This window comes from Polypterus senegalus, chromosome 2 (genome assembly GCF_016835505.1).
Source record: "Polypterus senegalus isolate Bchr_013 chromosome 2, ASM1683550v1, whole genome shotgun sequence".
NCBI classification, from domain to species: Eukaryota; Metazoa; Chordata; class Cladistia; order Polypteriformes; family Polypteridae; genus Polypterus; species Polypterus senegalus.
Genome location: NC_053155.1, coordinates 78,278,592 through 78,295,031, shown reverse-complemented (window position 1 = coordinate 78,295,031; position 16,440 = coordinate 78,278,592). Strand labels below are relative to the sequence as shown.

Genomic DNA, 16,440 nt, shown 5'->3' with positions numbered 1-16,440 from the left:
TTTGCACAGAGGCTGTTTGCCTAGGAGGCTCCTCTACAAAATGCCGCTTTATCGCGGTGCTTCGGCATACTTAAAAGCACGTATTGATTTTTTGGTTGCTTGCTTTTATCTCTCTCTTAGACATTCTCTGCTCCTGATGGCGCTCCTTTGAAGAGAAGATATGTTTGCATTCTTTTAATTGTGAGAAAGAACTGTCATCTCTATCTTGTCATGGAGCACAGTTTAAACTTTTGACTAAAGGGTGTTATTTCATGTCTAGAGGGCTCTAATAATGTTAACAGTGTGGGAGAGTTTACAAGGGCTTAAAATATATAAAAATAACCATACAAACATATGGTTTCTACTTCGCGGATTTTCATCTATCGCGGGGGGGTTCTGGAACGCAACCCCCGCGATCGAGGAGGGATTACTGTATTAAGAAAAGTTGCAGGAGTTTCTGCAGCACACTGGGCTAGAATCACTTGCTCAGCATAAAAAGGTTGTGCCGCACACATCTCACACAGACTGCAAACTTAAAAGCAGGGAAAGTCAGTGAGTAGTACCAATATAGGTCTCACAGGTACAAGTCTCGCCAACATTAGAGAAAATGTTCAAGCTGATAAAATCGTGCATGCTGAGAAAACAGTGGAGGTTACAGCCAAAGAACTTAATAAAGCCAGTTTGAAAGTATGAGGGGTAATTAACAGCACAGAAGTTAACATGGGTCTGAGATAATTTGTGGATTCTCAGTCTTCTGTCATGATTCATGGCCAGATGATTTAACTACTTTTAGAGAAAATGAGATTGACACTTTAACTATTATCAAGAAGACTTTTCGAATAATGCATGTGATGTCAAGGCTGTACAAACGGAATGGAGAATGTTATAATTTCTGATTAAAGGCAAATTCTCAGACAAGTCTTAACAATAGTTTGTCGGAAATCTTACTAACAACAGCTTTACTGCGTAGATTTCCATAGTATTCTACATCTTATGATCATGCTTGCTATACCTACTTAAACAGATCAGTGTGAATATGGCTTTTCAATACAGATCAGAATAAAATCAAACATTTGAAAGTTACTCCATGTCTCAACCATGGAAGGACTTTGTCAGGACTGCACAGAAGGCCTATCACTTGAGTAGTTTAATCCCAAGCCCTGTGTCAAACACTGGATCACTTCAAACAAGAGCAAAAGAAGACCAAATTACACTAGATGGTCCTCTGACACAGGCATTCTGATGGTCAGTGACACAGACTCAGAACCTGAGTAAAATACACAGTTTTTAATGACTGTACATAGTTTGAAAGTTACCAAAATAATCAAGGCAGACATAAAAGCATAAGGCACACATACTTGGAGGTTAGAAAATTGAAGTCATTAAAAGATTAATATTTTACACATTTGATTATTTGGCACCTAAATCAGAGGCATTGGCTCCTATTTTTTTCTTTTAGGAGCTATTGGCACCATGAGGTGAATTTTTGTCTAGAGTGCTGTAAGTGTCTTTAAAGGTGAAGAATGTAGTAATTGCTCAGTTGGTATTGCTGATATAGCTCTTAAATGTGTCAGAAAGGTAATTCAGGCTGTTGGGTTAGATGTTTCACTTTATATGCAAGTAATATAAAGGGGGATATGTTCCTGCTTTTTTGCCAAGTAACAATGAAAAATGTTTTTGTTTTTTCTAATGGGAAATTTTTTAAATAACTGATATTAGATAAATGGACTAAATTGGGAGCTGTAATAATAAAGTTAATATATTGTGAAGATTAATGCTTAATAGTGAAGAAAAAGGTATGATTTCTCCAAATTAGCAATAAATACATGAAAATAAAAATCAATTGAACAGGAAGAGATTCTCATTCTAATTTAATGTGTTGGAATTTCAGTACTTATTGTTTTTTAAATTTAGGGCTAACATAGAGCCCTCCATGGCTTTTTCATATTTGCTCACTGTTAATTATTCACTGTTAAGTTTTCTCTTGTGGATTTTTCATAAAGTCTCCCCAGTCCAATATGAAATTGGAATGCTCCTTGAACTCCCCCATTGTGTTGATATTGTACCATGCCAATATATGGGGCATGGCTGAGATATTAAAGCAGATGGCCTAGAATGCACAAGTCAGCCTAACCTCACCAGTGAACTAATCGTTTCTTCCTGCTTAGCTCAAGGGTGATTGGTGTCTTTGGACTTTCAACCACTTTCTCCTCAGCATCTTTTTTTTTTTTTTTTGTTGAAAACATAGGGCTAAAAATGTGGTTGGGCTAGCTTAGTAAATATATTTATTTCAGTGTACAGAGTTTAAATAGATATTGAAATACACCTCGGCAGTTTTTTAAAGTAAGTGTTTTTTTTTTTTTAAGTAAGTGTTCAATATGAAAACATTTTTTGTATTAAGTAAAAATGCTTGCAAAGATCGAGCATCCCTTTTTAAACTATAACTTTTTAATATCTTACAGGAAAAAAAGAGAAAAATGAAGACTACTCAAAAGATGTAGAGAGGGTTGAAAAAAAGGAACAGACTGAGCTGCTTTCTTCAGCAAATGCAGAGACCACTAATACTAAAGTAGCAAGTGACCTGGATTTCACAAATGGAATAACACAAACTGTAAAAAAGAAGCAGAAGAAAAAGAAAAAATTAAACAATCCAGAAGTAAAGAAAAGCAGCACTTCTATCAATCCAGGCCTTGAAAATGGTGTGATTGTTTTACAAGAATCACAAGATACAAACCAAAATATATCTAAAGGAAGTTTAGGAGAAACTCGGGAGTCAATGCTGGGGAATAGACAGTCTGTAGCTTTTTCCCCAGTAGGTATTTGTACATTAAAAAAGGATGCCAGTGAGGACTCCATTGATGTAGCTGGTGAACTGGCTTCTTTGAAAAGCAATGTCCTTCAAGAGGAAGAGCCAGGATGTAGGCCTTCAGGTGTAAAGATTTTGAAAAAGAAAAAAATGAAAAATAGAATGAAATTGTTAACACCCAGACAAATAAAAAGGCCATTAAAATTATTGACAAAAAAAGTAAAGAGAAAGGCTGAAGTTACAGATTCATCTACCACTGGACATATTGGAGGTGATAGCAAAAAAATTAAAAAAAGCAAGGTAAGTAATACACGTTTCATGTAGTCGGCAGCTGAAAGCATCTTTTGTTTACAGCTGTTTTTATCTCTGCCCTTTGTCGTTAATGTTATATCATCATTAAAAATGGCATACACTAGTTGTTGATGTTCAGTATTTGTACTGCTCGTATTCTTTGGATTCTTATTATATGTTAAACTTTGTTTATGTTCAGTCCTAAAACAAGTGATTAATACAAAAAGTGTTATAAATATTGGCATAATGGAAGTATGAAAGCTACTTTGTTAGGGGGTAAAAGTGTAAATTCAGTGAAGATGTACAGAAATAATAAAAGAATGCTTTGTAAAATGGTTTTTATTCTTAATTTAATAATATGTAGTGCAGATGGTTTATTGCTGGTATGCAATTTTTCTATTGTTAAATATTATATAATTTGTAAAATATTTAGTAAATACCTTCATTTTGTTTAACAATGTAAAAATTTGGCCTTTTTATCAGAGGTCATTTACAAATGTATGACACCCAGGTATTACAAATACCCTCTTTATATTATGTCTTCACCTTTATTTTCAAAGCCTAAAGCTTTTAGGTTATATATTCTTTTATTTTTATTTTTATACATGCACTTTTAAGTGTTTTTAAGCAATTTTAAAATAATACATGAATTTATATAAAAGCAAACTTGTGTATAACTTGCTCTTTGACCATAAGCAAGTCATAACCTTTAAGCATATCTCTTTTACAAGAAATAAGGAAATACATTTTCTTTAGCATACAGGTAAAATTCCGTTACAGCGAATGGCCTGGGACCTAAAAAATATTTTGTTGTTGTAACGGTATTCAGTATTTACTAGTGTGTTTTTTTTTTAACTTGCATCCAGGCATTTGCAATCATTTCAATAGCTTCTTTCGCGTTAATTTTAATCTTCTCCTGCCTACAAGTTATGCTGATGAGAAATTTTCTCGGCATTTCCTTGCAATAATACACTTTCAGGGTGTGAATGATGCCCAAATTCAATGGCTGAAGTGCTGCCATGCAATTGGGTGGGAGGAATTCAACGCGAACATTATCTAAATGTGGAAGCATGTTGTGGGCAGCACAATTATCAATCAGGAACAGAATAATCCTTTTCTTCTTCATATTGTGAGGTTTCTGAACTATTTTGAGACGATTGCCCTGGCAACAGATAAACAGTCTTCCATAGATGTGGATATCACACTTTGGGATGCTCTTTCGTGTGCTGTCTAGTTGGGGGAGGTTCCAAGAGAGTTTACCGACCTCACATTTTCTTGAATGAGTGCTGCATTAATAGAAATGTTTCTTGAAGGAGCATCACTGAACCACGTTAAAAACTGCTTTTTCAACGTCTTAAAATGCAGCAGTTCACATACGTTTGCAACCTGAGATTTTTCGAGATTTTTCTTCTGCTTTTTTTTTGCTCGGTCTTTCAAGAAAGTTGACAGTGTCGATGGCGAAATTCCAAATTCACTGGCAACGCAATCGAGGGTTCCCCCCCCATTATGAATTGTTATTGTTTTTTCGTGTCTCCCATTTCTGTAGGAGGGTGACAATGAGTCAAATTCCAATGGATGTTTTTCAAGTGTTGACGAGCAATAAGCAAAAGATATCACTGAAAACAGCAGGAAACAAAAAAGGCAAAAAAAAAAGTACAAGGAAAGTTCGAAGAAAGAAAAAAAAATTGCAGTGTTTCTGTTTGGGGATCGTTGTGCACAACTGACCTGCGACCACAGAACTAACTGCTCTGTGGATGATTCATTCAGGCATTTCAAGGTCTTTTGTTCACTTTGTTGTAATGAAAGTATCTGCCAAATGCACTTCATAGTAACGAGATTTCTATAACAATAACAAACATTTATTTATATTGCACATTTTCAATACAAAAAAATGTAGCTCAAAGTGCTTTACAAAATGAAGAATAGAAAAATAAAAGACACAGTAAGAAAACAAAGTAAGTCAACATTAATTAACATAGAATAAGTAAGGTCCGATGGCCAGGGTGGAAAGAAAAAACAAAACAAAAAAAAAAACTACAGACGGCTGGAGAAAAAAAATAAAATCTGCAGGGATTCTAGACCATGAGACCGCCCAGTCCTCTCTGGGCATTCTACCTAACATAAATGAAACTGTTATCTTTGTATTTAGGGTTCTCACGGAAGGATTTGATGATGATGGGTCACGTACACTTATGGCTTTCAGTCCATCAACGTTGGAGCATCATGATGCTTCGAGTAGGTGGTGGTAGCGCAGGCCACCACCACAAAGAAACCGGAAAAAGAAACAGAAGAGATAGTAGGGGTTAGTACGGATTTTAGAGCCACTATGAATAGTTATTATGATGAATTGAACATGCAGAGTATCCGGATTAAGTTAAAGTGAAGTTATGAGATGGCCATGTTAAAGTAATGTGTTTTCAGCAGTGTTTTAAAGTGCTCCACTGTATTAGCCTGGAAAATTCCTATTGGCAGGCTATACCAGATTTTAGGTGCATAACAGCAGAAGGCCGCCTTGCCACTTCTTTTAAGTTTAGCTTTTGGAATTGTAAGGAGACACTCATTTGAGGATCTAAGGTTATGGTTTGGGATATAGGGTGTCAGACATTTCGATTATATAAGATGAAGCAAGATTATTTAAGGCTTTATAAACCATAAGCAGAATTTTAAAGTCAATCCTGAATGACACAGGCAACCAGTGTAGTGACATCAAAACTGGAGAAATGTGTTCGGATTTTCTTTTCCTAGTTAGGATTCTAGCAGCTGCATTCTGCACTCGTTGCAAGTGATTTATGTCTTTTTTGGGTAGTCCTGAGAGGAGTGCGTTACAGTAATCTAGTCTACTGAAAACAAAAGTGTGAATTAATTTCTCAGTATCTTTCAATGATATAAGAGGTCTAACTTTTGCTATGTTTCTTACGTGAAAAAATGCTGTCCTAGTGGTCTGATGAATATGCGATTTAAAATTCAGATTACAGTCAACAATTACCCCTAAGTTTTTTACTTCCGTCTTAACTTTTAATCCTAATGCATCAAGTTTATTTCTGATAACCTCATTGAATCCATTATTGACAATCACTAAAATTTCAGTTTTCTCTTTATTTAGTTAGAGAAAATTACTATTCATTCATTCAGAAATACCAGTAAGACATTGTGTTAGTGAATCGAGAGAGTCGGTGTCATCAGGTGCTATTGATAAGTACAGCTGTGTGTCATCAGCATAGCTGTGGTAGCTCACGTTGTAACCTGAGATAATCTGACCTAACGGAAGCATGTAGATTGAGAAGAGCAGCGGACCCAGGATAGAGCCTTGTGGAACACCTTATCGGATATCATGTGTCTTTGAGATTTGATTACCACAACTCACAAAATATTTTCTCCCTGCCAGGTAGGATTCAAACCAATTTAAGACACTGCCAGAGAGGCCCACCCATTGACTAAGGCAATATAGACTTATGTATATATATAAGTTTATAAATAAATTTATATATATATATATATACTCGCATCATATGAGGAAACTGTCGGGACCATAAAAATACTTCGTTGTAATGAAAATTTCGTTGTAAAGATATCCGTTGTAACAGAATTTTACCTGTATTTGTAAATCATCTTGGAGTGATGTTCACTAGACATTACTATAGAATAATCAAGTAATGGTGAATGATATTCTAACTGCAAGTGTAACTATACTTTCAGATTTTTTTTTCCCCACCCCTAGGTAAATGAAGAGATTAATATATCCAAAATTTCCTCCAGAAAAGCTGTTCTAAAAAAGGAATCAAAAGAGAAGAAAAATTTTGTAAATTTTGAGACCCCAACTATACCAGTTCCTGTTTTCTTTAAAACACCCAGTGGAAAATGCTGCACCCCCATTTCTTCCATAAAGGTATTTGAATTTATGTGTATGCTGTACTGATATTAAACTGACATCCAAATCCAGTTATGTACAAACTGTTACACTTAATTACTTTTTGGATATGCTGTAGAGTGGTAGCTGGAGTTGGTGAATTTCTGAATACCCTTTGCTGTTATAGCATAGGGGAAGGAGGGGCATAACTATCTATTCAAATATCTTCCTCATCTGTAATCGGGTTTTATGATGATGAATCTTTTTCATGCTAGTTTGTATTCTGATATTGATGAGAAGTAGTCATGATAACACAGCAAGCAGAATCATTGTTTCCGATCCTACCTCTTGACTGGTTAATAAATTGTTAGCATTTTGTTGATCTTGTGAAACAAATGATCAATATCTCGTGCATACTCAGGCCTCCACTTAGATTCAGTGGTTTCTACTTTTCAAAGGAAAGGAATTGAAAAAAATAGTTGTCTTATATTTTAATTTTCTTTGCCTACCTAAATCAGCCCATCTCATTTAAGCATGGAATTTCAAACCCAGTTTCAGAGAAAGGCCTGTTTTGCTTACTTTTGCTCTGTGTTACAGTAATTGGTACACAAATTCTGTGGCAATTTACCTACACGTTTTAGAGTGCAGGATGCACCCATTGAAGGTCGAGTTAGTGGGACTGTGCTGGTATCCTGAAGGTTGCCAGTTCGAGTCCCCGTCACTGCCAAAAGAGATCCTACTCTGCTGGGCCCTTGAGCAAGGCCCTTAACCTTCAATTGCTCCAGGAGCACTGTACAATAGCTGACCCTGTGCTCTGACCCCAAGGGTCTAACAAATTCCTAATAAAAGAAATTGTATAAGGCGAAATAATAAAGAACAAAAAAAAAAATCAAAATTGTTTTTAAAACTTTCTTGTAAACCTAATGAGAAGTCAAGCAAAATGACACCTTTTATTGGCTAAATAAAAAGATTACAATATGCAAGTTTTCAAGGTAACTCGGGCCCCCCATCTTCTTCAGGGAAGATGTAATTAATTGTAAACCTGATGGAATTAATATAAGCCCTTTATAAGAAAAGAGAAATAATCAGTTTTGTGGCCATATGCTGAAGATGCATTCAAAAATCAAACTATTGTGATAAGGTGCAATTGTTTTATACTTAGAAAATATTTAATATTGATAAAAGCATTGCTGCTTTATATGCTGAATTTTACTATACTGACTGGAATCATTCATATGGCATTGATAGTATAATTCCCAGAGATGGGCAAATGGATGTAAATAAAAGCATATTTTTATGATTATTTAAATAAAAAAACAGTTGCTTGCTAATGAGTGCATGTCTAGAATCAAAGGATTTTTTTTGTTCTTTCACACTGCTTGTCAATTGTTGGTTTCTGTTTTTCATTTTTTAATTTAAAGAAAAAAAGATTAAATTGAATGTAGCTAAATGTAGTGAACAAAGATAGAAAAAAAGCAACTGAAGAAAATCTTGTTTAATTTATGTGTAAAAAAAAAAACAAAAAAAAAAACAAAGAAATGCGGTATTTTTGCTATAAGCTATTGAATGAGAGAATCAATGTGCCAACTAATTAAACAGTTCAGTAAAAGTAAAGACCAGTGTAATTCTTGGGTTATGAAACTAATACTGTTGAAAGCCTTGCTGCCACAGTGCTGGCTTCCTTACCTAGAATCAAGCTTCCTGGAATCATTATTGTCTGAGATGCAAACCATTTAAATTTAAATGTGTTTTATAATTTAAATTATTTGTTAGAAAATGCCTAATGACATTTACACTACAAATGATTTTCTGAGAATAAAAGTAATTTCTTCATTATCAGTCCATAATGATCTTTCAAAATTGTATTGGACTATTGAAGAACATTTTAATTATTAATTTCTTTTCTTGTGACCAGTTAAACTGTATATCAGCCTCTGTGACTAGCTCACAAATGTAAAGATATTTAACTATTGGATAAATAGATCTTTATTTGTCCCTTGGGGGAAATTTAGATTTTTTTTTTTCCTTTTCAGAAGCTCTATAAATCAGTAGACATACACACACTTTGGTGTGAACACACACCGGAATGACTAAAATGGAGTAAAATTTAAAAAGAAAAGAGAACACTTAACTTGGCAGTCACACAGTTCCAGTGAGGCATTCTGCAGGCGTATTGCTGTTGGTATGAAGGACCCCCAGTAATGTTTCTATACATACATCTGCTGAATGATTCTTTGACTGAAAACCCTCAGTGTTAGTGTGTTAAATTCTTTTCTCCTCTACTGCATGCAGGGTGTCCAGAGTGCTTCTTATAATTGAATCTGCCCTTTTAGTTTGTTGTTTTGTCTGGACTGCTCGTGAGGTGATGTTACCAGCCCAATGCTGGTAGAAGATATGAAGGGTGTTACTACCCGTAATTAAAGGATTAATGATGTCATATATCATTTATCATTTTCACTACAGATCTCATAATATTAGTAGTAAAAATCAGAATGTTTGTGTTTTATTTTGCTTCCATATTTTAATGTGACTTTTTCCAAGTTATATAATATTGTCATGCTGGTTTTGATTAACAGTGTCGTCAGATTTGACATTTAGGTTATAGACTATTTGCAGCGTTAACCGATTATTTCTACTTTTATGTTTTGTTAGAAACAAAAGACACCAGACTCAATCTCAAAGAAAGTTACCTTTGGTTTGAACAGGAACAAGACAGCAGGTACATAGTAACTCCCAACTTTAATTTTTTAACAGTTTCCTGCTGACTGGTTTTCATTTTCTTGCTTTTAACTGTGCAGAGACTATCAACTTTTTTCTTATTAATTGTGATCCTCCCTCAAAACACTAAGGCGATACGTAGTTACCATGCTATGTATTTTTCTTACTTAATTCTTTAATTTTGCTCCTGTATAAAGAAAGGCCCAGAATTTTGGAGTCAGTAAACTTTTTATAAATGTTATGGCCTGGTGCTAGGTTTTTCACTTTTTTGAAACGTTCACAGTTACTCTGCCATCATAATGGCAAGAAGTAGCAACTTACTCAAGGTAGAATTTCCATAATTTGCCATAAGAGAATAGCAAGTACAACAAAAATATGAACAGCTTAAGTTTATTTAATGAGTAGGTATTGATTTTTGCCACATTAGCATTTATCATAAAGAACTGATATCCCACTATAAATAGAATAATTGGTAGTGCCGATAAGGTTAAGCTGTGCAAAGGCCTTTACTTTAGTCTTCATTTAAATTTAGAGATTGGTGGAGCATTGTTTACTTTAATAGTCAGATTTCAGTATTTGCGAGCACTGTAGCCTTTGCTTCATATATTATTCTTATTTTTTATACACTTTAATTCTGTAATTGCAATGTACGTTAAAATGTATACATTAATGAGTGTTTTTAAGTAGTTACTAGCAGCTTTGTGTTAACTGAAGGGCTGTGAAACCTGCTGTGGCCACATATACGGTGCATCCGGAAAGTATTCACAGTGCATCACTTTTCCACATTTTATGTTACAGCGTTATTCCAAAATGGATCAAATTCATTTTTTCCCTCAGAATTCTACACACAACAACCCATAATGACAACGTGAAAAAAGTTTACTTGAGGTTTTTGCAAATTCATTAAAAATAAAAAAATTGAGAAATCACATGTACATAAGTATTCACAGCCTTTGCTCAATACTTTGTCGGTGCACCTTTGGCAGCAATTACAGTCTTTTTGAATATGATGCCACAAGCTTGGCACACCTATCCTTGGCCAGTTTCGCCCATTCCTCTTTGCAGCACCTCTCAAGCTCCATCAGGTTGGATGGGCAGCGTCGGTGCACAGCCATTTTAAGATCTCTCCAGAGATGTTCAATCAGATTCAAGTCTGGGCTCTGGCTGGGCCACGTCCTGAAGCCACTCCTTTGATATCTTGGCTGTGTGCTTAGGGTGGTTGTCCTGCTGAAAGATGAACCATCACCCCAGTCTGAGGTCAAGAGTGCTCTGGAGTAGGTTTTCATCCAGGATGTCTCTGTACATTGCTGCAGTCATCTTTCCCTTTATCCTGACTAGTCTCCCAGTTCCTGCCACTGAAAAACATCCCCACAGCATGATGCTGCCACCACCATGCTTCACTGTAGGGATGGTATTGGCTTGGTAATGAGCAGTGCTTGGTTTCCTCCAAATGTGACGCCAGGCATTCACACCAAAGAGTTCAATCTTTGTCTCATCAGAACAGAGAATTTTGTTTCTCATGGTGTGAGAGTCCTTCAGGTGCCTTTTGGCAAACTCCAGGCGGGCTGCCATGTGCCTTTTACTAAGGAGTGGCTTCCGTCAGGCCACTGTACCATACAGGCCTGATTGGTGGATTGCTGCAGAGATGGTTGTCCTTCTGGAAGGTTCTCCTCTCTCCACAGAGGACCTCTGGAGCTCTGACAGAGTGACCATCGGGTTCTTGGTCACCTCCCTGACTAAGGCCCTTCTCTCCAGATTGCTCAGTTTAGATGGCCGGCCAGCTCTAGGAAGAGTCCTGGTGGTTTCGAACTTCTTCCACTTACGGATGATGGAGGCCACTGTGCTCATTGGGATCTTTAAAGCAGCAGAAATTTTTCTGTAACCTTCCCCAGATTTGTGCCTCGAGACAATCCTGTCTCGGAGGTCTACAGACAATTCCTTTGACTTAATGCTTGGTTTGTGCTCTGACATGAACTGTCAACTGTGGGACCTTATATAGACAGGTGTGTGCCTTTCCAAATCATATCCAATCAACTGAATTTACCAAAGGTGGACTCCAATTAAGCTGCAGAAACATCTCAAGGATGATCAGGGGAAACAGGATGCACCTGAGCTCAATTTTGAGCTTCATGGCAAAGGCTGCGAATACTTATGTACATGTGCTTTCTCAATTTTTTCATTTTTAATAAATTTGCAAAAATCTCAAGTAAACTTTTTTCACGTTGTCATTATGGGGTGTTGTGTGTAGAATTCTGAGGAAAAAATGAATTTAACCCATTTTGGAATAAGGCTGTAACACAACAAAATGTGGAAAAAGTGATGTGCTGTGAATGCTTTCCAGATTTGTGTAATCAAGTTTTTGAGTCCTGTTAATAATTGTAGTGCCAGCAGTTCTGTTTATAGTCTAGTCAATTTAATTCCACAACCCTGTAAATAACACATTAAGTCTAATTGAATTAAACTTGTTACATTTTTTTCTGCATATTAAGATTGCCTCGCTTTTCTCATCTATTTATGATTTAAAAAATTGGGTTTTAGTTTAGTAATTTACATACCAACTGGTAGATCAGTGAGAAAATTTAAACATCTAAATTAAGTGCAGAGTCAGTAAAAGTAATACTTTCATCCTGTAATTTAAAATTTTCCAATATTTTGTTACTGACTGTAGAATTTCCACCTACCAAATAAGTTTATTTTACATTTTTAATGTCAAGACGTTGACAGTCAAACATTGTGTCCTAAATTTAAACCGCTGAATGAGTGTTAAGTATAGCTGAGTGTCATTCACACACCAAAGAATAATGTGTTTTAGAACTATATATCTTCATGTCAGCACTGGTATAATTACAATTTTCTGTCTGTATACTAAGTTCTGAAGGAGCACTTTCATAACATGGATGGGCACAGTAAATATTATTTCACAGATACAAGCTAAACCACTCAGTGATGATCAGTTGGGAATGTAGCACATTACCAAGTGTGTAGAACCTATGGAAGCATTTAACTTAGCCCATTCATCTTTTGCTTGATGAGACCATATTGCAACTTTACTTAGCTTTTCTGGGAGAAGTCCAATCGGGCTGTGTGGGTCACTTGTCCGCATATGTCTCTCCAGAGGTGGGCCCTGGATGTGTTTGCTTTGGGTGAGGGTGTCTCAGATTTTTACAGAAAATTGAGCATTATAATTTTGGATTGTTTTTTGGTCAGACCCCCCAAAATAGCTAGCTGCAAGGATCATTGACACAAGCCTGTCCATCATGCTATGTTTTGACTCCTAGGACTGGACCTCGCAAGACAGAATATTACATTTTCTTATTTATTTAATTTTAAGGTTGTTTAAAATGTATTTAAAAAGTTTTACTTGGAAAAAATTCAAGGTATTAATTGATAATGCTATAAGTAGTAGCTTTGCTTTTAGATCTGTAGAGCAGTTCTTTCCTCTTATGCATTGTACCCCGGAGCTCAATTTAATTTTAATTTATTTCTCAATTAATATAAAGCTAGTTTTAATAGGTCTGTATAGTTATCCAGATTCATTGTTTTGTTGAAGTGTTTTTTTTTTTTAAATATTTGATGCTTTTAATTTAAAACTGAAAACAAATCACCAGACATTTTTTCCTCCAACCCACAGAATTCAAGAAGAATGACAAAAGCATCTTAGTTAGCCCTGAGGGTACTTCAAAAGTGGCATTTGACCCAAATCAGAAGCCCCTTTATGGTGTTCTGAAGACCCCTGCAAGTCCAAGCATAAGACTAAAAAAGAACATGTCTTCACCGAGAAAGAAAAGAGCAACTGCAGCTGATTTTTTCTAAATGTTCTCAAGATCATGAACTTTGTCTTTTTATAGAAGATCACATACAGAAATTGTACTGAACAAATTGTACATTCGGTTATCATTGTTAATTAAGGTAATAAACTTTTTTTTTTCTCCCGGAGATAAATATATACTTCTATTACATTGATTTTTAGGACAGACAAAATTTGTTAATCTGATAAATTCATCTGTAAAACACATTGATAATTAAAAATAAAATTGTATCAACTGTTCTCATAGTTGTAACTTGCAAAGATATGCTAACAAACTATACAGTTACGCACAAATTGTGATTTTATTGCAACACTCGCTTTGAGCCTTTCACTTGTTCTTTTTAGCAGGTTGCTTAGCTTTCTAGGCAGCTTTAAGAACAAGTAACATCAGTGTTTTATTGTGCTATATACTATTTTTCTTCCTATGTAATCACTGTATCAAGGTTTGAAGTACATTTAAAATGCTCCTTCTTAATTATAGTATGATCCGGAGGCCTGTGTAAAAAGGTTATGCAGTTTTTCGTGACTGTACCACAGTTTGAATCTGAATTGCGCCCCAAATAAACTATCAGCAGGTTAAATACTTAATTCAAGCTCCTAAAGGGAGTACCAACAGGACATATCATAGGGTGAGGTTTGTTATGTGTGTGTAACGCCTGCAACCTTAAATAGTGGCAGAAAGAGAGAGATTTTATTGCAGTAGTATTTTTTTTTAATTATATGAAGCACTGGTGCCGTCCTGTTGATATCAGCAGTTAACTTCACATGCTACTTGAAATTTTCAGTGCGGTGTGGACATAGTGCAGCACACCAATTTATTAATTTTGCCGTTTCCTTACTTGTATTGCTTGTGACAACATATACAAGAAACACAACATTTTAGTTGGTTGTACAAGTGGATGCTTAGTAGCCTTAAGACCTATGGGAAGAAAACCTTCCTGAAGCTAATCAGTGTGAATGCTAGTGGTCTACTACCATTTTCCAGAACAGATAAGGTTAAAAAGTGACTCTGCAGGATGCCACCCTGGGCCCCCAGGTGTCTTTCTCTTTCAAATATTTATTTTTGCACAATATATTGCAATGTATTAAATGGAATATGTGTTTTGATTCTAAGAGGTTCTACTAATTCTATCAAACATTGCGTGTTATGCTACTCTACTTACACAAAGAAATTAACTTTAAAGCTCAAAGAACCCAAGTCATCATTTGTAAACTTTTTCTAGAGTATGTAGCCATGGTAGATGAAATGGATATGAATGTAGAAGCCTATCGAGGAAGAGATTACCTCTCCATGCAATGTATGGGCATATAGGGGACACCTGACGAAGGCAGAGTGCAAAAAGGTTATATTCTCTGCCAGGATATCTGAAAAACATCAGTGGGCAGGTAGGCAACCCCAACATGTTAATGATACCTGACATTTTACTAGAAACACAGGCCATTGCAATTCCAAGGAGAAAACAGGAAGGAGATCCTACTTGGTGTAGGTGGCATCTAGCTGCCAAGGTAGAGATTGGCAAGCCTGCATGCTACTTGAGCACATGTTTCACTTTCTGCACAGAGCCACATATTGTAACTATGTGCTTGCAGCTTTAGAATTTTGTAGAACATCTTTGAATTTCAAAAGTGATTCAGGAGCTTGGATGAGGTATAAAAGTTGCACCTACCCTGTGGAACATTATGTTTTAAGCAGGGAGGATGAGATGGAAGAAGGGTCACTGTTAGAGAACTGAGTTGAAGGTGTACTGTGTGGCACTTTGGTGTGTGTGAAAGCCTCCTTACATCACCGTAACAATAGGCTTAAAGGGGCATTTTTTTTTTTCCTTCATTCTTTTATTGCTTTGTATAGTCATCTCAGCTCTGGGGGTTTTGGTAAATAAATGCAAATCATTTTATAAATTCAGTTTCTTTGGATCTTTCCAAATTTCAGATACCTAGGAGGTACTATGAATATTATTAACATAAAAATGTAAGCGTTCTCTCTATATAATGAATTCATACCCTAGATGTGAGTAAAGAAATATATATTTGAGGTTCAAAACTGTGTAGGGGAAAAAAAATGTATTTAGGCCGCACCCCCTCCTACCATTACTCCAAATCTCACTGTGGTTTACGAAGAAAACAAAGTTTCAGCATAGCCCCAATTTGCAGGTTAAGTCTTTAAATCAATTTTGCACAACTGAATCAAGAGCAAAATTAAAAGAAAGCTCTGACAAACACTTCCTCGCTGGCCCGCCCCATTTTGTTTGTGTATTTAATGACGCGTGCAGTCACATCAGAACTTATGAATCCAGTAAGTGGTGTCTCATTTGCACCTTTTATAACACAGGCATAGAAACAGCAGTGAAGTTATAGTCAAGCAACAAGTAAAGAGATAACCTACCTTAGTGAGACTGAGATACTGGCGTGTGTGCTGTGGGTGTCTGAACATTCTCGAGTTCAGGACCCAATTTGTAAAGTACAAAAGGCAATGTTTATTATCATTTGATAATGGGTAAAATCATATGTAATGTTGCAGGTGTTATTTGATGCTGAGCTGCCTATTCTACTTTCAGGCATGTCATTAGGCTGGCGGTGCCCAGAGCAGGATATTTTTAACAAGTTCTTGCTGAAGCAGTGACATGACTTTTTGTCTTGTTTTCACACCTCCATTTCAGAGTATGTGGAATCAATCTCTCAGCAAAGAGAGCGGTTAGGAGCACGTGCTGATATAGCGCATTGCCGTACCCACCACACGACAAACCAACTCAGGATGCAAACGGGTGACACCTCAGCACCACACTAGTTCAGATGGAGTGGACCAGTGTGAGGTTTTTTATGGTGGCTGGAGTGCCAATTCTGCCACCAACCCAGAGGTTTTTCCCTGCAGGCAAAGGTGTGGTCATATTTGAAAGATGGCGGTTTCTTCTTGGCATTTGCTGTATGGGTGACCTGTTGTACTCTGTGTTGCGTAAATAGGTAATATCTATCTGAATAAAGTTCACTTTTTCC

The 16,440-nt window shown here is 36.1% G+C and overlaps 1 protein-coding gene across 2 annotated transcripts in view; it reads left to right on the top strand.

Annotated features, from left to right (window-relative positions):
• Nucleotides 1–15,509, top strand: part of LOC120523075 (ribosomal RNA processing protein 1 homolog A-like) — a 52,894-nt gene extending 37,385 nt beyond the window's left edge. For both annotated transcript variants that reach the window (XM_039744038.1, XM_039744039.1), the window contains exons 13-16: nucleotides 2,442–3,085; nucleotides 6,795–6,962; nucleotides 9,576–9,642; nucleotides 13,273–15,509. In XM_039744038.1, coding sequence (XP_039599972.1) covers nucleotides 2,442–3,085; nucleotides 6,795–6,962; nucleotides 9,576–9,642; nucleotides 13,273–13,454 — 1,061 coding nt within the window. In that variant the 3' untranslated portion in view covers nucleotides 13,455–15,509. The remainder of the gene's footprint in view (nucleotides 1–2,441; nucleotides 3,086–6,794; nucleotides 6,963–9,575; nucleotides 9,643–13,272) is intronic.
• Nucleotides 15,510–16,440: the final 931 nt, after the last annotated feature.